Here is a 24,810-nt window from a genome sequence, read left to right on the forward strand (position 1 = left end):
ACTTCTGTCTACCACAGAATCAGACAGAAAGCGATTTGAATTATTAATATTTCAAAAGTTATCAAAATATTTCTCCAAAGACAAACTATTGTGGTAAGGCAAATGTTTTATACACCATTTCCCAAGAAACTATAAAAATTATAGAGTAAAACCTCTGTCTGGTTTTGGGGTTATTAAAGAATAGGCAGTCCGAAAAAGGAGACATTTATCTTTATTAGTACCAGAGACATGATGCACCTACATTTTTCATACTTTTTCCAAAAACAAATGTGTTGCCCTAGGAATAACTCTTTTTTCTCTATTTTTAATGTTTTCCCTTGTTTATTACATTTCCTAACTACTTGTGCCATCTTCAATTCACTAGCTTTAGAATTTCAGAAAGCAATTTTCTGGTAGCCTCACCCCTCCATAAAAAATTTCTAAATCTAAGGTGACCAAAACACTTGAAAAACCGACTGTTTTGGAATATATTAAAATGAAATTCCTCAATTACACTGTAATATATTTTGATTTAAAAATTCATTGATGAATCGAGAGACAAATTTCGTGACTTGTCTGATTATTTTCGTCGACTGCCTGAGGCATGATCTATTTCTGTTGAATAGAAAGCATGTTGTATGATTCAGGTCTGATATCTGATATTTTTTCATTTACAATTTTGCCTTATTTAAAAAAAAAAAAAATGGGAACTGTCAATTTAAAATATTGTGATTTTCTGTTGATTTTGTACTATCCCTACTTACCAACATTTCCCGGAGTTCTTGTGGGGTACACACGTCGTAATTAGCCCAGCCGGTTCAAGCACGTTAAGCCCTATTTACTTTATTTGTGGGTTATAACACAGACTAACAATCAGAAATTGTCAACTGGGAGTTGAGGATGATAAGCATATATCGAAAACTATAAAGTGGATTTAAAAGAGATACTGTACTTGTTAAAAGTATCCAGAGTTTTGTCTAATATTTACCCAGTTATTGCCCGTTTCTACCAGGTTTTTATTGTTTCTGGGAGAAATCAACCCAAATATTGGTTAATATTCCCCGAATAAAGGACAGGTTGGATTACGTATCATGTCATCTGTCCAGCCTCGTGTGTTATCTCCAGGTTCTATTGTTCTCTTCCACTGCTCAAAACCCCTATGTGCAAGTAAATTATTGAAATACATGTAAAATTGAACCATATGTTCGTCCCAAAATGATCTAGTTTGTTTTGTGTGGACGTTAAACCCCATTTTTCTCGATCTTTATTAAGGATTTGGACCCCATTTCATTCCATGTTCTTGTTGAATTACCAGACCCTCCTACATGTACCAGACATCAACTTGTTGTATTACCGGTTCCTTCATGCATGTACCAGACATTAACTTGTTGAATTACTGGTTCCTACGTAAATAAAATACGATAATCACCACATGTAGTAATTGATTTTAAAAATCTATTCATAATTTTACTCACGATTTTCCAGTCTATTATTTTGAATTCAATAGACGTTTCACAGCTGTTACGTACAAATTGAATTTTTATTTAATGAAAATGTAGATACGGTAAGAAAATAAAAATCAATTGTAAATTTTATACCCCGATACATGAATGAAGTAAAAGGGTGACCGAATTTAAATATCGTCCCTTTAAGGAAGAAACGAACTAGGGTTTAACGACCTACTGTTCTACACCATACAGTGTGCTATGGCCTGCTCTTATATTGAATTCCGACTACCATAGGTTCTACTACATGTATGTGCACGCCCATGTGTACACGGGACCGCCGTTTGTCCTACCATTTGACTGACTGTACATTGTCCCTTGCCAGGCCTTCAGGGACATAAGGGAACTACACCTGAAAATCCTGATGCATTTTGTTAGTTGCTCCAATACAGTTTTATGCCCAGCATTTCATTTCTCAAATAAATCACTGTTTAATTATTAATTTTCTTATTTTATTGGGGCGGTTGGTGTATCAAATGAATGCATGTTTAGATAAGTTTTATGTGATAAGGTGCAGGGTTGCCTGTCGAACCTTTTGATATTTCTGGTGTTCTGAGTTGTGCACACCCTAATATAGATGTTAAACCCCTATTTCTCTATCTCTTATTTTTAAACCCCATTTCGTTTAATGTAATTGTATTGACAATTATCAATGGTAAATTTTTGAAATCACATGTTGTAAAGGTAGCTATCAATTTACTTTCTAGTGAAAGCTAGGTAACTATGATAACAGATATTAATTTAATTAATAGATTTGTACATCAGTAGAACAGATTACATTCACACAAACTTTATAAGCCTTAGGGATAAACTTCAACATCTGGACACATGTCATAAATTTTTATTTTTTGATTTTCAATACATTGTCAAGTGAAGTTGATGAATGTTGGGCAACTTGAAAAGATTTACAACTCCTTTGAATTGTGTAAAGATAAAGGATTAATTTATTACATGTAGGTTGGTCGGAGGTGAATGAAATGGATTTTCACATAGTGAAATCAACATCTGATTTGACTATACTAATCATTTGGCTTTTCCCTTAGACGATTTCATCAAAACTGTTAAAAAAATATGTAAATCATTTGTGTTTTCTTTTAGACGATTTCATCGAAACTTTCAAAAAAATATATAAATCATTTGGGTTTTCTTGGCCAATTTCATCGAAACTGTCAAAAAATATACAAATCATTTAGGTTTTCCCCATGGCAAAATTCATCAACACTATCATCAAAAAAAAAATAATAAACAAGTCATCTATGTTTCCCCTTGGAAAACTTCATCAAAAAATGTGGGGAATGATCACTTGAAAATGTGAGAATATTGTTTGGTTGAATGGAGAAGTTTTAACTGACGGCCCTCCCTGAGGATCTGATCTCAGTATATTATGTAGGATTAGGAGGGGTATTATGTGTATATAGCCACGGGGGTCGACAGATTAACGGAAGATATATTAAACAATTATTACACCAATTGATTTTATGTGTATTTAGCCACAGGGTGACAGATTAACGGAAGATATTAAACTATTATCACAATAATTGATATTATGACACACTTCAAGAAATATTCTTTTGATGGTATTGGTCAGATAGCTGGCAAGGGACAGTGTTTAGTTGTTTGGATGGTACCAAAAAACAGATCTGTGCACACAGTGATCCCATGACATTTAGAATTCAGTATAAGAGTAGGCTGTAGTGCCACTGTCCAGGCAAAATTACCCTCGTAGCAATATGGCGTATGCCCGTCTTCATTAGCACAGTTGAAAGTGAACAGTAGGATGTTAAATCCCATTTCATGTATAGGTTCTGTTGAATATTCATGATTTTGTGCCAGGGGTTTTGTTGAATATTCATGATTTTATGGCGGAAGGGTAAGAAAGTAAACAGACATGTATTGGGGTGATCGCGTACTAAAATGACGTCCATGTATATAATAATGAAGATAATATTAATCAGGCTGACCTTAAAAATATCTTTGTTTCACCAAACCCGACCCACAATTGAGGAGAAGGGTCGGTAGGTCGGGGTTTTTTTTTTCAGATTTTTTTTTTTTAAGAGCTAATTTGACAGCTTGATAATTTTCCGGGTGCAAACATTCGTCTTCTGTTATTGGCAAACAAATCAATGACATCGGGATTTTTCTTGATGCATGACTCGCACACAAATTGCGACAAACTCACATTTGAAACTCACTCAACACGTTTTTAACACTCGTGCGGGTTAGTTGGTCGCGTTAGGCGAAACAAAGATATTTTTAAGGTCAGCCTCATTCTATTGACCAGGCCCAGCAACAATTCACAATGGTCAATCCCTTTCAATATTTTTATCAGATGATTATGCCTTATTGGACTCTGTGGTTATAAAGATTAAAATCATCGAAAGGTTGAAAATCTTACAGGTCAAGAAATATGGATTTAATGTTGAGGTCAATGGGAATGGAATTACTGTCTGAGACCTCCCCCCCCCCCCCCCCCCCCCCCCCAAATAATGTCATGGATTTTATATTGAAGTCAATGGGAATAGAATAAGTCAATCCTCCCAAAAAATGTTATGAATTTAACATTGAAGTCAATGGGAAGGGAACTACTGTCTGAGACCTCCCCCCAGCCCCACCCCCCCCCAACCCCCCAAAAATGTCAATGATTTTATATTGAAGTCAATGGGAATAGAATAAGTCAGTCCTCCCAAAAAATGTTATGAATTTAACATTGAAGTCAATGGGAAGGGAACTACTGTCCTGAGTCTTCCCAAAAATGTCAATGATTTAAAATTGAAGTCAATGGGAATAGAATTAGTAGTCTGAATCCGTATGGTGTATACAGTCTACCCTATACTAATGTATATATCACATCTGTGGAATGTTCCTAGAACTAGGTCATTATGTTCTTCTCCTTTCTATCATGCAGAATGTAAAATGGTCAGATCAAGTTACAAACCATGTGTGTTTATTATATCAAAACATAAAATACTGACTGCCTTGCTTCATACCTACTTTTATTATACCATTCTAATTATTATAAACAAAAAATATACTGACATTATTCATACTTTTAATGACCATGTTGTACAATATTTAAAAATAAGGGAGTCGGAATTTTAAAATATAAGAGTAGTCCATCGCCGATGTTCAGGCAAAATTTACCTCATGGCACTCTGTATGGTATAATTATGACCGTCTTCATTCGCCCAGTTCGGAGCTGAACAGTTGGATGTTAAACCCCATTTCACTTTTTTAGTCAATTGTTGAATATTATTATGTTATTGTGAAGGTGCTGAATGGTTAGCATTTAGGTGCTGCATCATTAGAAGGACGTTAAACTCCATTTCATTTCATTTCATTTGCATCATTAGATCTGTCATTGAGTCAACTGGTCGCCTTTTCAACCTCATGGGTTTTCTCCAGGTCCTCTGGTTTCCTCCCACTGCTAAAGACCCCTACGCACAAGCGAATTATTGAACAAAAAAAATCATATGTTAGTCCCGAAATGACCAAGTTTGTGTCAAGTGGAGTTAAACCCCATCTCTCTCTTGTGATGGTAGTTATGTTTAATGTTAACATGTGATCTAGCCAGTGATCTAGACAGTGCTACTATTATTATCTACCTAGATTACTCTAACTTACTTGGCACCTTGAATATATTATTTGGAAGTTAGACCAAGGAATGGTTGAAAGATGAAATGTCTGTTTTCATCAAGTGAGTAGTTTTTGTTGTTGGTGGTTTATTTCTTGCTAAATGATATGTTGAGTGGAAATGATTTTAAAATACACTGATATTGGATCTAATCCAAACAGACCATTTTAAACTACCCAACTGTAGAAATCCAATAGTTTTATATGATTCTCAACAGAATTGAACAATTTGCCAACCCTGGTTTGAAACTAACCATGAAATACAGAAAGTACTGCTAAAATAACACAACTAAATGATTCCTGAGTTGTAGTGTAAGTTTCATCATGGATTCCATGTTAATTGAGTTAGTATATTTAATAGGTATTAAACAAATAATTAAAAATGTCTAGTCTTTTGGATGGGACAAAAATCAAATGTCCCGTGTAAATACCTTTGCCAGCATGTTAAAGATCGTTGTGTTATTTTAACAGTTGTTTCTGTATTTCATGGTTAGTTTCAAAACAGGGTTGGCAAATTGTTCAATTCTGTTGAGAATCATGACGGAGAAAGTAAAGTGCTCTTGACCTTGACCTCTCCTTGATCGGGTGGCTTCATGAGTATGGCTCACAGGAGATACAGAAAGTTAGATTTTTCTAGCCGGGTTTCCGTACAACGATTAAAAGGTCCATGATGGTGTCCATTTGTTGCAGATGAATAGAAGGCTAAACCCATCCCAATTTCATTTCATTGGCTTATATTTACATTAATTTAAAATAGACAACAAGGTTGAACAAACTATAAGTGTGAGTTAATCTGTTTTTATCGATCAGGATTATTTTAAGATTAATATTATTACGATATATCAAGTAGAAGCGAGTACAGGAGAGTTGTAAAGTAGATAATTTGGCAGTGAGTTGATACAATTGGCAGAACGTCAACATATCTACTTCTTGAGTTGGAACAGATATAACTTAAAGAGACTATGCTCGCTATATTAGTTATAAAAAAAAAAAAAAAAAAGTAATGTAAATAGAATATGATGAAAATTTCAGTCAAATTGCTCCACTCTGAACACAGATATTAGCTTTTGAATTTTAATCCTAGCCTAGATCATCATTACTAAAAGTCGGTACGATAAACATTGTCCCAATTGTCCATTTTTTAATTTAATCATCAATGAAATCAATCTGAGTTTTCTTTGGGTCGTCTGGTTTTCCCCCACTGCCAAAGACAACCAATGCGCAAACTATTATTGAAATAAAAATTGAACCATGTGTTAGTCCCGAAATGACCTGGGATGTGTTGAGTGGAAGTTGACCTCTCTCTCTCTCCCAATTATTTTCATGGGTATCTTTTTAATCGGGATGCCTGGAGATTATCTAGAGTTGATAAAATCTGATTAAAACACAGATCCTATTTCGTTTCGTTTTTATAGTTCAAAATTTCGTTTTACTTGTCTTTACTACACTTGGATCGGGAAAAGTTGTTATTTAACTCGTGTTCTGAATGGTGTCGGGGATAAGCCAATGAAAACGGTCTGTTACGGCGAGCTTTAGGCGTGTTTTTCATAGAACTGTGGGTAATCCACTAGTAACAACAATGCTGATTAATCAAATGTCTGACGTCAAAAGGGTCATAAGTCGGTCTTTTGACCCCTGACGTGACCTATCGCTATAACTTGTCATATCTTATGTAGTGTAGGCCATCGAAAGTATAAAAAAAAAACGAAACGAAATATAGATCTGTATATCAGATTGAAGTTGATATTTTGATTTTGTGTTCTTTATTAAATGTTAAATAATCATTTATTATGCGGAAAATAAGATTGTCAGAAAAAGACAAATTAGAATCAGGGCTTTAAAGGGATTAACATAATGGTACAAACAAGTTTCTTGCAGTTTGTCGTTGGGTTTGTGCCTTGCCTCTTTCAACATTCCTTCCGGCATGGTTCCTCTGCGAGTAGTGCTGCAGGACAGAGGGCCTGGAAATGAACAACGTTCAGATAAGAAGAAAAGCCAAGTTCCCGTGTACATATTGGCGTGCACGTAAAAGAACCCTTGGCAGTTGGAATTTGATATTAGATTAGGCTGATTCGTCACCTGGGCAATGACGTATGCCTGTCTTCATTAGCTCATTAAACACCATTTCATTTCTTTCAACATGAATCCAAAATTTTGTGAAAAATATATTTAAATCTGAAGAGTGTTTTTTTATAATTAAAATATTTCTGTCTTTGCAGGAACCTGTAAAACCAGTAAGAGAACCAGTTACCTCGGATCCCATTCCAAAACCTGTCCCTGTTACCCCAGATAACAAGGATGAAAAAATTCCCCAAGTTGAAATAAAGATTGAAGATGTTGACGTGTGTAAGGAGAATGCCAAGAATAACGAGATGACGACGGAAGCCTTGAATTCTGAACCTAAAAAACCCAAAATGCAGCTACAGTACAACTATAAAGCGGGTCAGTTTTTTAAATGTATATATTTTGGGTCCAGAAACTGGTATTCAAGCGCGGGTGACATTCTTCCGAAACAAGCTTAAAGGGCATATGGCTCTATGTATGCAAACAGTCCAAACTGAACGACAATCGTTTACGTCTAATTTGGCAATTCGTCATATTTGTTTATTTTATTTGTGAATCGGCCATTACTATTTACTGCCATATTGTAATTTAGGATATCTTTTTCTTTGTTCATTGGTTTTGCGCCCAAAACGATATGGTACATGACTCGTCAGAGCAGAACAGTAGGACGATAAACCCCATTTCATTGCATTTTGTTTTTCTTTTGACAGACCAGTGGAGTCCTCTGAATCAAGAGGGTAAGATGATCTACGACAGAGATTTCTTGCTACAATTACAATTTAGTAACAACTCTGTCTCGAAACCACAAGGCTTACCAAATTTACCCGACATCATTCTAGATAAGGTCAGTATTTCAGGTTTCAAATTTTTTTGTTGGGTTTTTTTTTTTTTTAAGAGTGTAGGTTGACTCCCTTTATCTATACGCCCACATTGGCAGTGGCAATTATAGAAGGAGTAAGGTTTGGAGTGAAGTACTTCCCCTCTCCTTTAAAAGTAAAAATTTCTGTATTTTTTTATTTTTTTTTTTTTTTTATATCAGATCAAATCCTTTGCAGTCTGTTTCTAAAGGGTTGTGAGGGATGTCCAAAAAAAGATTTACAATTAATTAGCAAGATGATGAACTATAGTTATCCCTGTCTTATTTTTAATGATGACAGACAGAATTCCTCGTACTGATTTGCTATTTAAAATGTTGTTTGTGATATTTGTTGAATACTTTTGGGTTACTGTAAGGATATGGGAGTACAGGATTTGAATTCCAAATTAAAGGAGCTAATAAACTTCCTGATTTGAATTCCACATTAAAGGACCAAGGCTTCCTGATTTGAATTCCACATTAAAGGACCAATGCTTCCTAATTTGAATTCAACACTAAAGGAGCTAGGCTTCCTGATTTGAATTCTGCATTAAAGGAGTTAGACTTCCTGATTTAAGTCAAATGAAAGTATTGAATTAAACGTGAATCTTTTGTAAATCACGATGGTAATGAAATTTCTATTTAAAAAAAATAAAACCAGTAACACAATCCAGTCAATAATACTTCCAGAATAGACATGGGTAATACTAATAAATCTATTTAAAAATCATATTTCTAGACCTAAACTCAAACTTATTTCACTTTGTAATAATATATAATAATAATACTCTTTCCATTTCAGCCTGCTATTGTATCTTCTTCAAAAAGGAATGACATGGGTAATACTGTACCAGATTTTACTCCAGATTTCTTCCAAACAATGTCTGGAAGGGTAAGTATCTTTCAGCATGCTTTTGCTTCTAAAATTGATATAAAAATTATTCCATGCTCAGTCTAATGTTCAGTACACCTATACCACCCAGAATACCTTGGATGTGGTACATATAAAAATTGAAACAAAACAGCATCAAGTTAGCCTATGGCAGGCCTGTCACTTACATTGGCTTACGGCAAGCCAGTCACTTAGCCTACAGCAAGCATGTCCCTTGGTCAGTTTGGCCTTCGGTAGTCCTGTCACTTAGTCAAGGCCTATGACAAGGCTGTCAAATTGGCCTACGGCAAGCCTGTCACTTAGATTGGTCTATGACTGGTCTGTTATATTGGTCTCACAATCGGACCCAGTAGATCCCAAATTTGATCACGTTGTGTGGTCATGAAAGTTACCATCTTAACTTGTGCAGGATATATGGCCTGGCAAGCAAAAGTGTCTTGTCATTCCGATAGAAAAATAAAAAATATAATAGGTCCCATGCACACAGTTGGCAGCATGTTTATCAACATTCTTTTTTAAAAAGTCACACAAATTCAGTCCAACTCTAGAACAAGCTTTTTATCAATTTCACACAAATTGTATTTTCAGTCCGGCTCTAGTCAAATGATCAAGAAAAGGAACAGTCAACAAGGACCTCGAAATGATGGACCCAAGAAAATTATAAAAGCTGTGTCTATATCACAAGATATTAAACTACATAAAGCTGAAAATGCTTGGGAACCCGGTAGAAAGGTGGAAACAGCTAAAAGTGAGGAGCTTGATGAAACTGAAGCCAGAACACAGGTAAACTTTTTATATTTTAATGAGATTTACCTGTCTGCAAAGCATATCATTCAGGGATTTTTCAGACCCAGTTCTCGGGCATGCGGGGGGGGGGGGGGGAACAGTGGCACAGTAGGTGAGGCGTTGGCTCGCTAACCTAGAGGTCACGTGTTCGATCACTGCTTCAGCCAAGAAAGTTCATCAGGATTTTCTGGCGTGATTCCCCCCTTGTCAGTGGTGCAGGACAGTGGGCCTGGCAAGGGACAACGTATTATTGTTTGGATGAGACGAAAAACCGAGGCCCTGTGTACACATTGGAGTGCATGTAAAAGATCCCTTGGTAGTTGGAATTCGATATAAGAGTAGGCCGTAGTGACGCTGTCTAGGCAAAAATTCTCTCATAACACACTGTATGGCATATGCCTGTCTTCATTAGCCCAGTGGGAGCAGAACAGTAGGACATTATATCCCATTTCAGTTAGTGATTCTAATGGCACGAAAAACGAAAGTTCACCCGTGTACACATTGGCAAGCACTTTAAAGATTCCTTGGCAGTTGCAAATCAAAAAGATGACATTGAATCCAATTCTTTAACCTTTCCACGCCCTGTGCCAGCCTTATGTAAACATTAATCTTCGTGAAACATTCGGTAAATCTATTTTATAAATGATATGAATCCCTAACAGGCAAAAATGATGACTGAAGTTATCCCTGTCTTATATTTAATGATGACAGATGAATTCCTCGTTACTGATATTGCCATAATGACTTAGTTTTATTTATTGGGTCATGTCGACACAGCTCAAATAGAATCCATAATCTTGTCATAACATAAGTTTGTCTAATCTTACAGGAAATCTACAAACGTGTTAAAAGTATTTTGAATAAATTAACTCCTCAGAAATTCCAGACTTTATTAAAACAAGTTCAGGATTTAAATATCGACACAGAAACAAGATTAAAAGGTGTCACAGATTTAATATTTGAAAAGGTGAGAATTTTCCTCGAAATTTATGGCGCTGACAAAAATAATTTATAATTCCAATGGAATTACGGCAAAATGATGACTAAAGTTATCCCTGTCTTATATTTAATGATGACAGTTGAATTCCTCGTTACTGATATTGCCAGCTTGATTCCATTCAGCTTTTAAGATCTGAGTCGTATCTTTTGCTAACATTTAGTTGTGTAAGTAATTTTGTTTTATCTATATTTTATAGGCTGTGAGTGAACCAGCATTTAGTGTAGCCTATGCTAATATGTGTAGATATCTTATGCAGGTACGTACATCAAAACAAACTTTCTCCTCTAATAAATATCTCATCCTCATCGGGGTTCTTTCGATGAAAATCTGAAAAACATTTTGATGTTTAATTCGTTACAAGGTTAAAAGGATGAACTAGTTCAAATCCATTCAAGTTTTTTTTCTGAAAGGTTGTGAGATAGCCAGAAATAGAAATATTATTTTAAAAATTCTGCGCTAGAGCTGACAATTAGCAAGATGATGAACTATAGTTATCCCTGTCTTATTTCTAATGATGACAGACAGAATTCCTCGTACTGATTTGATATTCATTGAAGAATTAAATGTTACGACATGTTGATGTTTTAAGAAATTAGAATTATTCAGCAGTTAAAACTTGTATTTTCATTATTTTAAGGATTATTTCAGCGAAATACAGCATGTGCCTCAACCCTATAGCAATTTCTAGCGTCTGGTTATTCCAGTCTATTGAGCAGGCTCTCCAGTTGAATATGTCTAGCCCCGTTCTTTCTGGTCACTTGTTGCAAATGACGCTAAAACGCACTATGGTACACGCGTGTACCAATGGTCAAATGTTTATTTTGTCTTAAATATTGGATATCAGAAGCCTGCCTTTTCCTGGTAAGATCACAACATCAATGTTGATTTGAATTGACAAATAATTCATATTTTCAACGTGTAAGACTTTGGATGATATTGAGTTAGACTTAGCTACTTTAATCTAATTAAAATGATTTATTTACAGTTGAAAGTTCCGTCTGATAGCAAACCTGGTGAGAAAGTAAATTTCCGGGTTATTTTATTAACTAAATGTCAGAGAGAATTTGAGAAAGATAAAGATGTGGAAATAGATTTAGAAGCTCGACAGAAGAAAATAGATGAAGCGACATCAGTGAGTTCACTTGTGAAATTCAATTTATATGATAATGTGCTATGAGAGAATTTTTTCGCCTACTCTTGATAGAATTCTAGCTACTGATGGTTGATTTTTAACCCAAGGTTTTTTGTCCCATCCAAATGACTAGATAATCACTGTTTAAACCGATGGTGGGGGGATGGATGGCCGAATGGTTAGCATGCGCGTGATGTATCATACGGTTGTACGTGACAAGGAGTGGGGTTGCCTATCCAACCTCGTGGGTTTTCTCTGGGTCCTCCGGTTTCCTCCCACTGCTAAAGATCCCTACGCGCAAGCGAATTATTGAATAAAATTAAACCATATGTTAGTCCTGAAATGACCTAGTTTGTGTCGAGTGGACGTTAAACTCCATTTCTCTCTCTCTTAAACCGATGGTAATATCGAAGCGCGACACTCTAGACTATTAGACCTATCCCACCACTACCACCACTCTTGTTAGATTCTTCGACTGTTTCCCTTTATATTGTCATTAAGAACCTGATTCATGTGAATTTACCATGGTTTATTTCGGATTTCCAGGAAGATGTGAAGAAACAATTACAAGAAGAAATGGAGATTGCTGCAACGACAGCCAGGAGAAGATCTATAGGAAATATCAGGTAAAAAGTTTAACTATTTCATTTGTTGTAATTACTAGACGTATCATCATTACAAACAAAAAAAAGTCAATTTTAAAATAAAAAACATGACCAAAAGATTTCACTTTTTAAAATGGAATCTTTTTATGGATGGAATTCAGGCAAAATGATGACTAAAGTTATCCCTGTCTTATATTAAATGATGACAGTTGAATTCCTCGTTACTGATATTGCCAGCTTGATTCCATGTCATGAGGCTGACCTTAAAAATATCTTTGTTTCACCAAACCCGACCCACAATCGAGGAGAAGGGTCGGTAGGTCGGTTTTTTTTTCAGATTTTTTTTTTAAAGTTAGAGAAATCAATACAGAAAACTTATTAGCTGTATACTACAGATTCATTAATTTTGTTTAATGTATTTGGGGTCTGACGTAAAAAGTAACGAACTGAAAGTTTTTTTTATTAAACTTAAGAGCTAATTTGACAGCTTAATAATTTTCCGGGTGGAAACATTCGTCTTCTTTATTCAATTGGCAAAAAAATCAATGAGTGAATGTCATCGGGAATTTTTCGTGATGCCCGACTCGCACACGATTTGCCACGAACTTGAAGTGTGAAACTCTTTCAACACGTTTTTAACGATACTGCGGGTTGTGCCTTCATTTTTCTCGAAAACGGATATTGAAAATATCGTCATGTTTAAAACTATGCACCACAGACATAGAAGCAGAATCATTTCGTGGGAATGGACGTGTATTCGTCTGCAACCATTTTGTTGAGAAGCGACACCTATGACGCTTTCGTCTTGATCAACCAGTTTCAATAATGAATCAAACCATAGCCATAGTAAAGGGAAATAACTCTCGTGATATATTTCAGGTTGACACACAAAATAAAATAAAAAGATCGTGGAAAAGTGCAATAAAATAATTTAAGTCGGGGGTGGTTTTAGTTAGTCGGTCGCGTTAGGCGAAACAAAGATATTTTTAAGGTCAGCCTGAGAGATATCCAGACTTTTTTCAAGCTGGTTTGATGGTCAGTGCTCATCCTTGGTTCCATTGACGATGGGGGTGTTGGATGGCCGAATGGTTAGCACGCGCGCGATGTATCATACAGAGTGTCATTGAGTCAACTGGGGTGATTTTGAATTCCCGGTTGTACGTGACAAGGATTGGGGTTGCCTATCCAACCTCGTGGGTTTTCTCTGGGTCCTCCGGTTTCCTCCCACTGCTGAAGACACCTACGCGCAAGCGAATTATTGAAATAAAATTTTAAAAAACCCAACAAAAAACGTATGTTATTCCCGAAATGACCTTGTCTGTGTCGAGTGGACGTTAAACTCCATTTCTCTCTCTCTCCATTGACGATCGGAGCTACAGTGGCGCGCTAGCCTGGAGGTCGCAGGTTCGCTCCCGTGGTCGGTAGAGAAAGTTCATCGGTATTTTCAGAGTGATTTCCCCTTGTCAGAGTCGTTCAGATCGGACAAAGAACCAAGGTCCTGTGTACACATTGGCGTGCTTGTAAAAGATCCCTTAGTTGTAATTCAATACAAAAGTAGGCTGTAGTGCCACTGCCTGGTCATATTGTCCCTCTTTGCACACTACATGAAGTATGCCTGTCTTCATTAGCCTAGTCGGAGCAGAATAGGACATTAAACCCCATTTCATTTCTTTTTTTTAATAAATAATATTGTCAGATTGATTCCATCAGTTAGTGTATTGTCTTTTTACAGATTTATAGGAGAATTATTTAAATTAAAAATGTTAACAGAGAACATTATGCATGATTGTGTATTTAAATTATTACGGTCGAGAGATGAAGAGAATTTAGAATGTTTATGTAGATTATTAACCACAATAGGAAAAGAATTGGATATAGAAAAGGCTAAGGTAAGACATACTACACTTGATGTTGTTGAGTAATAAAATTGATCCTAACCATATTTGAATTTCATGCAGGAAGGGGGAGATATTTACTTCAGCCATCATGCAGACAGAAAGGTTAACCGGGAAAGAAGGGGTTACTATTCTCGGACCTCCAGCAGGCAACCCAGTAAATAGGAGTGGTTACTTTCCATTGACATCTGGGGCTGGATAATCATCACCTGATCGAGCTGACATACTCTTTACTATTTTTGATTTTGCTTGATATCAACTGTAAGCGACATGTTTATTTTTGTCATCACGATTTGCTAAGAAATTCTTTTATCTTTCAGATTCGAGTAGATCAGTACTTTCAGAAAATGCAGAAAATCGTTGGAGAGAAGAAAACATCGTCAAGAGTACGATTTATGTTACAGGATGTTATAGATTTACGATTGGTGAGTTTTTCGTTGTTCAGCTATTTCTGATCAGTGATTCATTGTTTTATTGTTCCCTATATCTGGATATAACTTGCTTGAACACAATGTTTATATATTGAATTATTTGATGTTCATTGATGAATAATATATTTATATTGTAGTGTAACTGGGTGCCAAGAAGAGAAGATAATAATCCTAAAACTATCGATCAGATCCATAAAGAAGCTGCTAAAGAAAACGCACAGAGAACTTATATGCTATCCCAGAATCCACCTCAAAGTTCAAATAAACAGAGCCGTGATGGTGGACGATCTCGTGGTGGAGGACGTAAGTTAATGTATTTTTTTATTACATGGCTGGTTAATATAGAACACCAAGGGCGAACATACATATTTCTTTTCAAAATAAATAAATCCCTTTTGTCAGCTAATGAAATAACGGTAAAATCTGATGGTTCAAGGGTTCAGAGTTACTTGGTCTGCCAATAGAATACATATTGATGTTGCAATCAGTGGTAGGCCTACTGAAAGTAATTAAATGAAATGTAACAGGGTTTAACGTCCTACTGTTCTGATTCGACTGGGCTAATGAAGGGTATATATGCCATACAGTGTGCTATGAGGGAAATTTTGCCTGGACAGTGGCACTATGGCCTACTCTTATATCGAATTCCAACTGCCAAGGAATTTCTTACTTGCACACCAATGTGTACACAAGATCTCTGAACGACAAGGGGAAACCAAGCGAACCCGCGACCTCCAGGTTAGCGAGCCAGCGTCTTACTCACTTAGCCACAGTGGCTCTCCTGTTATATTCTAGCAGTAATAAATTGGACTGTATGCATTGGTCTAATTTTACCTTAATTTGGTCTAAATTAAACTGTACTAAGATTAATAATAGAAATGAAATGGTGTGCGTGCTTATCATCCTAAGTATAAATTTGTATTATTCACCTTTTTATTTTCATGTGAATATAACATTTAAAGCCAAAATAAAGACCTGTAAATGTCAAAATAATAGTTTAAATAAGTCAGAATAAAGAACTTTTGATATATAATTTGGTTATTTGCAGCCCCAAATAGAGGAGGACCACAACAGAATAATCAACGTAATGATGATGGCTGGAATACTGTCGCTTCTAAACCTCTCCGTAACATAGATCTGTCAAAAATGAAAATTACCAAGGTAATAATTTTAAGTCAATTTAATGTAGATTTCGTCTGTTGATATATAAAAAAAAAAAAAAAAAATGGTTCCGAACAAAGGGGCAAAATGATGACTAAAGTTATCCCTGTCTTATATTTAATGATGACAGTTGAATTCCTCGTTACTGATATTGCCTGACTTGATAAAAATTATCTAATTATTCACACACAAAAAAAGTATGCTCTAACTTAAAACAAAATCCTTATATTCCAGACTACAGTAGATGAGAACATCCAGTTGGGACCTGGAGGAGGTTCATCTCGATTTGGTGTTTGGGGTCGTGGAAGTAGTGGTGGTGGACATACAAAATCGTCGTCTCAAGAAGGCGAATCACCGGCTAATGCTCCTGCTAATAGGTAATTATAGAATTCGTTTTGATTTCCATTTCTGGTTAGCTTGATGATCTAAACAACCATTCAGTGGAAATAAATAATGTTTATGTTTGCAACAAGTATATATCTTGATTAACCATACAGCTACATGTAGCGGTTAAGGAGTTGGTGTTCGACGTTATAAAGATATATACTCTAGCATATATTTACATTTCTTGACAATAGTTTCCTCTAACATAGAATTACATTGATCGACAAGAGTATGCTGGAGTATCCTAATTAACCATATAGCTACCTGTAGAGGTAAAGGGGTCTAACATATTTAGACAATAAGATGCTGGTGGTAGTTGATGATGACTTAATTAATCACACAGCCACTAATAGAGATAAAGGAGTCAGTGTTCTATACACTGTAACATATATATTTAATCAGATACTGGTGGTAGTTGATCATGCTATAATTAATCACACAGCCACTAGTAGAGGTTAAGGAGTATGGTCTACAATGATCGTTTATCATGACTTAATTAACCATGCAGCCGCTAATAGAGGTTACATCACTGTAACCCCGGTATCATTTAATCCTGTATATCTAGCACTTATTTCTTTCACATTCGTTTAATATCAAATCTTTGTTTAAAAATTTGCAAAAACCTGTTTAAAATCACCAAAAATCATCTAATTTTTTAATGTGTCCAGTTTAAAGCTGACTGATTAATTTTGATAATGAGTGTTCAATTTACAAGTATTTAATTTCCTGACCACTGTTCAAAAATTAATCATTATACATCATTAGTCAATTGGGTTGCTTATTTTTTAAGTGATTGAGAAATTAAACACTTGTAAATTGGACACTCATTATCAAAATTGAATAGTCAGCTTTAAACTGGACAGAAGTAACAATTAAACGATTTATGGTGATTTTAAACAGTTTTTGCGAATTTTTAAACAAAGATTGGATATTAAACGAATGTGAAAGAAATTAGTGCTAGATACACAAGATTAAATGATACCTGGGTTACAGTGCATGTTGGTATGCATGTAAAAGATCCCTTGACAGTGGTGCCGGATGTACGGCCTGGCAAATACAGCATCCAGTTGTTCAGATGGTACAAAAAAATCAAAGTCCTGTATACATGTTGACATGCACAAAAACGAACCCATGACAGAATTAGAAATAAGAGCTGTATGGGCAAAATTCTCCATAGCACACTGTATCGCGTTAGCCCATCTTTATTAGCCCAGTGAGTGCAGAACAGTAGGACGTTAAACCCCATTTCGTGTATTCCTAGCAAGTGGGTACTTGATAATATTTCCTTTAAAACTATGTTTATCTATCTGTAGGTTTACTGGATTACGTACTGAAGAGGAAGGTGGTAGACCCTTTGGTCGTGGAATCAGTCCTGCTCGTAGCGATAGCAGAAATCGTGGACAGGGTGGAGGATTTGGTCGAGGTCGTTTAACACCACGATCTTCAATGGAGGGAGAAAGAGACAGAGCTATAGCTAATGTCAGGTAAATATCGTGGAACATGTTATATATGCAAACAGCCACTGTGGCTCAGTGAGTAAGACTTTAGTTTGCTAACCTGGTGGTTAAATTTCGACCGTTTATTTGATCTGTTTAAATGACGGCCATCTGATGCTCTAGAGAGTTGATTATAGACGAGCCATGTTAATAAATATCAAAATAATAAAACATTTGAAGCCAACAGGCAGATTTATCTTTTACATAATGCATCTTTAGATACAAAATTCTTGGTTTAAAGGAATCTAACTGGAAGGACGACGCCCTCATCTTCTAATCCTGCCAGTAGAGAAAGTAGCCGATCCCGAGAACCCAGAATGGATAAACCAGAAGCTGCTCCGGTTCCTGGTATTTTATCAGAAGATGAAATGGAAAAGAAAACAAAAACTATTATTGATGAATATCTTCATATTAATGATCTCAAGGTAAATATACTGGAGCTTGGTTACCATGGAAACAAGGCAATCTTTATGTATAATTAATAATTTACCTTTTGGGGATTATACAATGTTTGGGTATATTACCTGTGGATTAACTAATGTTTGGGTCGTCCGGGGTATTTTACTAATGTTTTGGGTTGTCCTTGGTATATTACCTGTAGATTAACTAATATATATTTGTTGATGAGTGAATGTGATTTATAGAGTTTGGTTATTGTTTTACAGGAAGCTTTAATGTGTGTTTCCGAGATCAGCAATCCAGCAACTGTCCATTTATTTATAGAATTCTCTATTAATCATGTGTTAGAAAGATCGTCTAAAGCACGTCAACAGACCGGACATCTTCATCATGAATTAGTTAGCAAAAAAATAATCTCAGTTGATTCCTACCTTAAAGGGTAAGTACAAATTCAGCGTGGAATATTGGTAACAAAGAACCCTGATGGTGACTCAAGGCATCAAGTCTTTTAGAAAGTTTCTTCCTTGAGCTCTGAACTAAGCAATGATTCCAACACTTTGTAATCTTGTTTTTCTGGGAGCATCTCTTTTTTAAACAAGTTCGGCCAATTTGAATCCGATTGACATTAAATTTGCCATGCTTGCTCTTTGAACAATTGCACATCGATTGACGGACAAAATAAGACAGGCCATAGCGCCTCTATGCAGACAAAATTACAGTATAGCATATGCTAGTCGTCATTAGCCCCGTTGGGCCTTAAACCCCATTTCATTTCAGCCATTGAGTCAAGTGGCGGGTTTTCTCTGGGTCCTCCAGTTTCCTCCCACTGCTAAAGACCTCTATGTACAAGCAAATTATTGAAATAAATTTGAACCACGACAAAGTATTTCTGATGATTAACATAGAATTACTTTATTTTAGATTGAATCAAACGTTACAAATAGCAGAAGATATGGAGATTGATATTCCAAAGATTTGGCAGTATTTAGGGGAATTGATCGGTCCTATGATCCAAGATGGAAGTGTACCATTAAATTTCCTGAAACAAGCGTGTGAACCTTTACAAGCCAGTGGCAAGTCTGGAGTGGTTGTGGCGGCTGTTCTGCATGACGCTAGTCAACGATTGGTAAGTATCGTCAAGTGTCCTTGCGTTGTGGATTATCTCACGGACATCTCATTTATTCCCACTGTCATACTTCGACTTGACAGTAGATAGAATATTCAAATATGGATGCCAATGATTTACAGATCAAAACTGTATACGGAAGCAAAGAGGCATAATGTAATAGCTAATTGTGCCTACTGCAGATCCTTCGTCTAGATGTTAAAATTCACTTGATTTGATATTTGTTTATTTGGTGCAATTTCTATTTTCTGTCTTGTCCGCAGGTTTATCTTGTAGATTTTTGTTTTACGTGTAGTGCGGTCCTCCTGCACTTACTATTAGACATGTATTCACATGACAGGCCCATCGTCAACTCGATGGACCTTCTGATAGTCTTGATTTTAAGTAGATTTAGAACACTGGTGCCATTTGAAAATTTAATGATGAAATAGATAATCGAGACTTATTCTTGATTATTGAATAACTTCACGTAGAGTAATTGGACTGAAATTGTCTATTCACTTTTCAATCCCTATTTTACGTTTATATACAGAATATTGACAAATATTGATTTATATTTTCCAGGGACACAAGAAAGTTGCGTCTTTATGGAAGAGTTCTGCATTAGAATGGACTGATTTTGTGTCTGCTGAAAATGTTACCGAATTTTTGGCTGATGAAAAGTTAGAATTTACAGTTGCGGCCGATTCTCAGCCTTCCACTCCTGTGGATAAAGTGTCGTTTGAAACTATTCAAGAACAATTATTAGTTCGTTTACGTGATGTGAATTTTGATAATGAACATATGTTTGATTGGATTGAGGTAAGAAAAAGATGCAAGATGCAAGATATTGGGGTTGGGTGGCCGAATAATCTCAGGCATGTGTTTTAGGTCTTGCGGTCCGTCGAGGTGTCTCGTTTTCGATTCCTCACTTGTAGGATCGCCAGTCCAACCTTGTGGGTTTTCTCTGGGTGTGGGGGGGTGGATGGCTGAATGGTTAGCGTGCGCGCGCTCTATCATAAAGTCTGTCATTGAGTCGACTGACGTGGTTTCGAATGCCCGGTTGTACGTGACAAGGAGTAGGGTCGCATGTTCAACCTCGTGGGTTTCTCCGGGTCCTCCAGTTTCCTCCCACTGCTAAAGACTCCTACACGCAAGCGAATTATTGAAATAAGATTAAACCATATGTTAGTCCCGAAATGACTTAGTTTATGTCGAGTGGACGTTAAACCTCATTTTCTCTGTCTCTCTCTCTCTCTCTCTCTTCTCGGGGTGATTCGGTTTACTCCCACTGTTGAGTGAATGAATTGTTCCGAATATAATTTAAATATCTTTTCAGGCCAACATCCCAGATGAATCTACGAAAAATCCCAAGTTTATTCGTACGTTGATGACTGCCGTCTGTAAAAGTGCCGTATCTGGTGAGTGTTGATCTATTTTGATTATTTTTTCCCTGTTTATAAAATCGGGAACGAGTGAACTGTTGTCGTTAAACTCGATTTCATTTTGGTGATTGGGAGGGGGGAATAGGGTGGCCTAATGGGTTAACCCGTGCGTAGTAAATTATAAAGTCTGTCATTGAGTCAAATGGCATGGTTTCGATCTCAAAATTACTTGTGACAGGGTCTACTGGCCAACCTCTCTTGGGTATTCCTCTGAAATACCAATTTCATTTCCTCCAACCTCGTGGGTTTTCTCTGGGTCCTCCGGTTTCCTCCCACTGCTAAAGATCCCTACACACAAGCGAATTATTGAAATAAAATCGAACCATATGTTAGTCTTAAAATGACCTAATTTGTGTGGAGTGGACGTTAAACACCATTTCTCTCTCTCCCTAATTTCATTTCCATTCTATACAATGTTTTTTTGCGATTTACAACTTGACAATTAGCAAGATGATGAACTATAGTTATCCCTGTCTTATTTCTAATGATGACAGACAGAATTCCTCGTACTGATTTGCTATTTAAAATGTCATGTTTAATATTTGTTGAATATTTGAGTTAACGTATTTCCTGTAAATGTGCAACTAGTTAAATTGTTGTGTGAAAATGTAAACCACTTAAACACACTAAATACGTTTTACGGCTGATGTAAAAATGTATGATCACGATTGTTATTTATCGTAACAACGGTAGCAATGACAATCGAGGCTACACTCTTTATGTAATGCCGATAACTTGGCTCATGCGTAAAAGATCCCTTGATAATTGGAATTCGATATAAGAACAAAATCTACATTTAGAAGTATTCTATAATTCTAATTCTGTTATTTTTCAGAAGGGCCAAATTATAAAGTAAATGAAAATGTTATTAAACAACGTCAGTCGTTATTAGTAAAATATTTAGATAGTCAACAAGAATTTGAAATACAGGCATTATATGCTCTACAAGCTTTTGTTAACGAACTTCAACATCCCGGAGGTAATTAAACATCTACTTATTATTGAAATCCATTTTATTATTCCAATGTTATTTGTATATTTTATTATTCCAATGTTATTTGTATATTTTATTATTCAATGTTATTTATATATTTTATTATCCAATGTTATTTGTATATTTAGCTATTTGTGGAAGTGATCAATTTTGGAACAGGTTTTTTGTGATTTCATATGTTAAAATTCTCTCCCTTACACTGCATATTTAGCCACTTAGAAATGTAAAGAGTCATTGGGATTACTGAGCATGGATTCCCCTTGTTGATACTGGAAACACACACTTCAGAAAAATTGGACATAAAACCCCATATACTTTTCATTCTATTTGCCATTTATCTGGTGGCTTAATAATGTTATTTCAATATTTTTGGCCATTTACAATTTACGAATTGACAATAAGCAAAATGATGAACTATAGTTATCCCAGTCTTATTTCTAATGATGACAGACAGAATTCCTCGTACTGATTTGCTTCTTTTAAATGTCATTTGTAACATTGTACGAGTTAAAAATAAGCCAAGGTCCTGTGTACTTATTGAGAGTGTCGTGCAGTTGAAATTTGATATGAGTAGGCTGTAACACAAGATTTCCCTCACAACACACTTAATGGTGTATTCCCATCTTCATTAGCCCAGTCGTGCAGAAAAGCAGGATGTTGGACTCCATTTCATTTCGTTTCTGAATTATCAATACATCGTGGTTAGTAGATTGATGAGTCAGAATATTCAATAGGTCGTGGTTAGTAGATCAATCAGTCAGAAAAGTCAATACATCATGGTTAGTAGATCGATCAGTCAGAATGGTCAGTGCATCGTGGTTAGTAGATCGATCGGTCTGAATGGTCAGTGCATCGTGGTTAGTAGATCGATCGGTCTGAATAATCAGTGCATCGTGGTTAGTAGATTGATCGGTCAGAATAGTCAATACATGGCTAGTAGATCGATCGGTCAGAATAGTCAGTGCATCGTGGTTAGTAGATCGATCAGTCAGAATAGTTATATTGTTATATTTTAAAAATGGCTGTAGAAACCAGGCTCAAGAGTTCACAAAGCATTCTCAGACTTCAGTGAAGAATTTACTCAAAATTGTTTGCCTTATTTTAACTAAGATATAGCCCTTTATAAAACTTGTGTTGTTTTAATATATCAAATACATCAATAAGAAACTATGTGCAAAGTTTTGTGTTTCTGGATCAAAGATCTTATCATAAACAGTGATTGAAAGTTGAGTAAATTCTTAAGTCTGAGAATGCTTCGTGAACTCGGGGCCTGGTGATTGAATAAATTCTGTCGAGTGAATGTTAAATTCCATTTCTCTCTCTTTCAGGTGTGCTGAGAACATTCTTTGAAACCTTGTACGATGAGGATATTATATCTGAAGATGCCTTTAATCAATGGTCTAATAATACCGACCCCGCGGAACAGGAAGGAAAAGGAGTTGCCATGAAACAAGTTGTTCAGTTCTTTGCCTGGCTAAAGGAAGGCGAACAAGACGAAAGTTGAGAACGGTTCCCCGTGATTAGCTATTTATAGAATTTCTAGCAGGGATATCTCTCGTCTGTTGCAATATTATCACGTGACTGACTCAAAACTTCAAATAATTTATACGGCAAATATTGAGTGCTCGATTCACATTGTAAGCTTGTGAATTGTGATTAATTTATAGTTTCCGCTGTACATAGGCTTAAAGCTTGTCAAGTTACAAAGGTTGCTATCACATATTGCCTAGATAGTGACCTATTTTGTGACCTTGAACTGGCGACCTTTTGTTTATTGAGAGTAATATATAATTATATATATATATATATATACATGAAATTTGAATAATTGATTTTTTTTGTTAATTAATTAGCTACAAATGAAGTATGTGATGCCATGGTGACGAAAATAAATAAAATAAAATCGACCTAATTTAATTTAATCGTTATGGAGATATAGCAGTTGTGGGGATGGATGACTTCTAAATGTGATCCAAGAATTTTTGGAAATTTTGTTTTTCATATTATGTGAATGTGTATGCAGATATATTTTCTTTTTCTTTTCTTGGAATTTTTGGATTTTTTCAAATTGAAATGATCATGAACAGTGATCGCAGATTGTGGACTGGTTTACTTGCATAATCTATATGCAAACTCGACAGATTTAATATTACGAATACATGCATCATATGTGTTAACGGAGAATAAACAGACAACAATCAGTGTCGTTATGACAGACATCAATCGTGTATAAATGCTATGTGGTAGACTCAATTGGAGCATATTAATAATTCACGGTGAAATAAATGACAATTTGTGACTGGATAACCATGAATAAACTAAACATTGTGGTGTATATATATATAAACCGAGTTATCGACAAACACGGTAACTATGGTGAACTTGAGTATATTATACATAAATTGAAAAATATTGCCATTGCCATTGCCAATGGGTTTTTTTTTTTTTTGCTAAACAAACTGTGATTGTTGCAAATACGATTTCTTGTGCTTCTTGACAAGCTGAAGATGAAAAGGGGAAATATTTAAATATGATGACGTAAAAAAAAATAATTTGACAAGTTGTAAATAAATGAATGGTGAAGATAAAAAAAAAAATTGTTAATTATTAAATTGTATTATACTCAACTTCTTCCATTATCATTCAATATACCCCAGTCAATATACCCCAGTCAATATACCCCGGTCAATATTTAATATACCCTGATCAATATACCCCAGTCAATATACACTGGTCAATATACCCCAGGCAATATACACTGGTCAATATTTTATATACCCTGATCAATATACCCCAGTCAATATACACTGGTCAATATACGCGGGTCAATATTTAATATACCCTGATCAATATACCCCGGTCAATATACACTGGTCAATATACCCCGGTCAATATACGCGGGTCAATATTTAATATACCCCGGTCAATATACACTGGTCAATATACCCCGGTCAATATTTAATATACCCTGATCAATACACCCCGGTCAATATACACTTGTCGATATACCCTAGTCAATATACCCTAGTCAATATAACCTGCTCATACCTT

At 35.7% G+C, this 24,810-nt stretch overlaps 1 protein-coding gene across 4 annotated transcripts in view; it reads left to right on the forward strand.

Moving 5' to 3' along the window:
* Window positions 1–24,386, forward strand: part of LOC126827803 (eukaryotic translation initiation factor 4 gamma 3) — a 59,505-nt gene extending 35,119 nt beyond the window's left edge. For all 4 annotated transcript variants that reach the window (XM_050557354.1, XM_050557357.2, XM_050557355.2 and 1 more), the window contains 21 exons: window positions 7,334–7,556; window positions 7,889–8,022; window positions 8,837–8,926; window positions 9,515–9,709; window positions 10,542–10,679; window positions 10,909–10,968; window positions 11,698–11,844; window positions 12,391–12,470; window positions 14,182–14,338; window positions 14,665–14,769; window positions 14,913–15,078; window positions 15,824–15,936; window positions 16,171–16,313; window positions 17,634–17,804; window positions 18,058–18,241; window positions 18,482–18,654; window positions 19,137–19,341; window positions 19,906–20,142; window positions 20,660–20,741; window positions 21,601–21,744; window positions 23,088–24,386. In XM_050557354.1, coding sequence (XP_050413311.1) covers window positions 7,334–7,556; window positions 7,889–8,022; window positions 8,837–8,926; window positions 9,515–9,709; window positions 10,542–10,679; window positions 10,909–10,968; window positions 11,698–11,844; window positions 12,391–12,470; window positions 14,182–14,338; window positions 14,665–14,769; window positions 14,913–15,078; window positions 15,824–15,936; window positions 16,171–16,313; window positions 17,634–17,804; window positions 18,058–18,241; window positions 18,482–18,654; window positions 19,137–19,341; window positions 19,906–20,142; window positions 20,660–20,741; window positions 21,601–21,744; window positions 23,088–23,263 — 3,123 coding nt within the window. In that variant the 3' untranslated portion in view covers window positions 23,264–24,386. The remainder of the gene's footprint in view (window positions 1–7,333; window positions 7,557–7,888; window positions 8,023–8,836; window positions 8,927–9,514; window positions 9,710–10,541; window positions 10,680–10,908; window positions 10,969–11,697; window positions 11,845–12,390; window positions 12,471–14,181; window positions 14,339–14,664; window positions 14,770–14,912; window positions 15,079–15,823; window positions 15,937–16,170; window positions 16,314–17,633; window positions 17,805–18,057; window positions 18,242–18,481; window positions 18,655–19,136; window positions 19,342–19,905; window positions 20,143–20,659; window positions 20,742–21,600; window positions 21,745–23,087) is intronic.
* Window positions 24,387–24,810: the final 424 nt, after the last annotated feature.

Source organism: Patella vulgata, chromosome 7 (assembly GCF_932274485.2).
Source record: "Patella vulgata chromosome 7, xgPatVulg1.2, whole genome shotgun sequence".
NCBI lineage: Eukaryota > Metazoa > Mollusca > Gastropoda > Patellidae > Patella > Patella vulgata.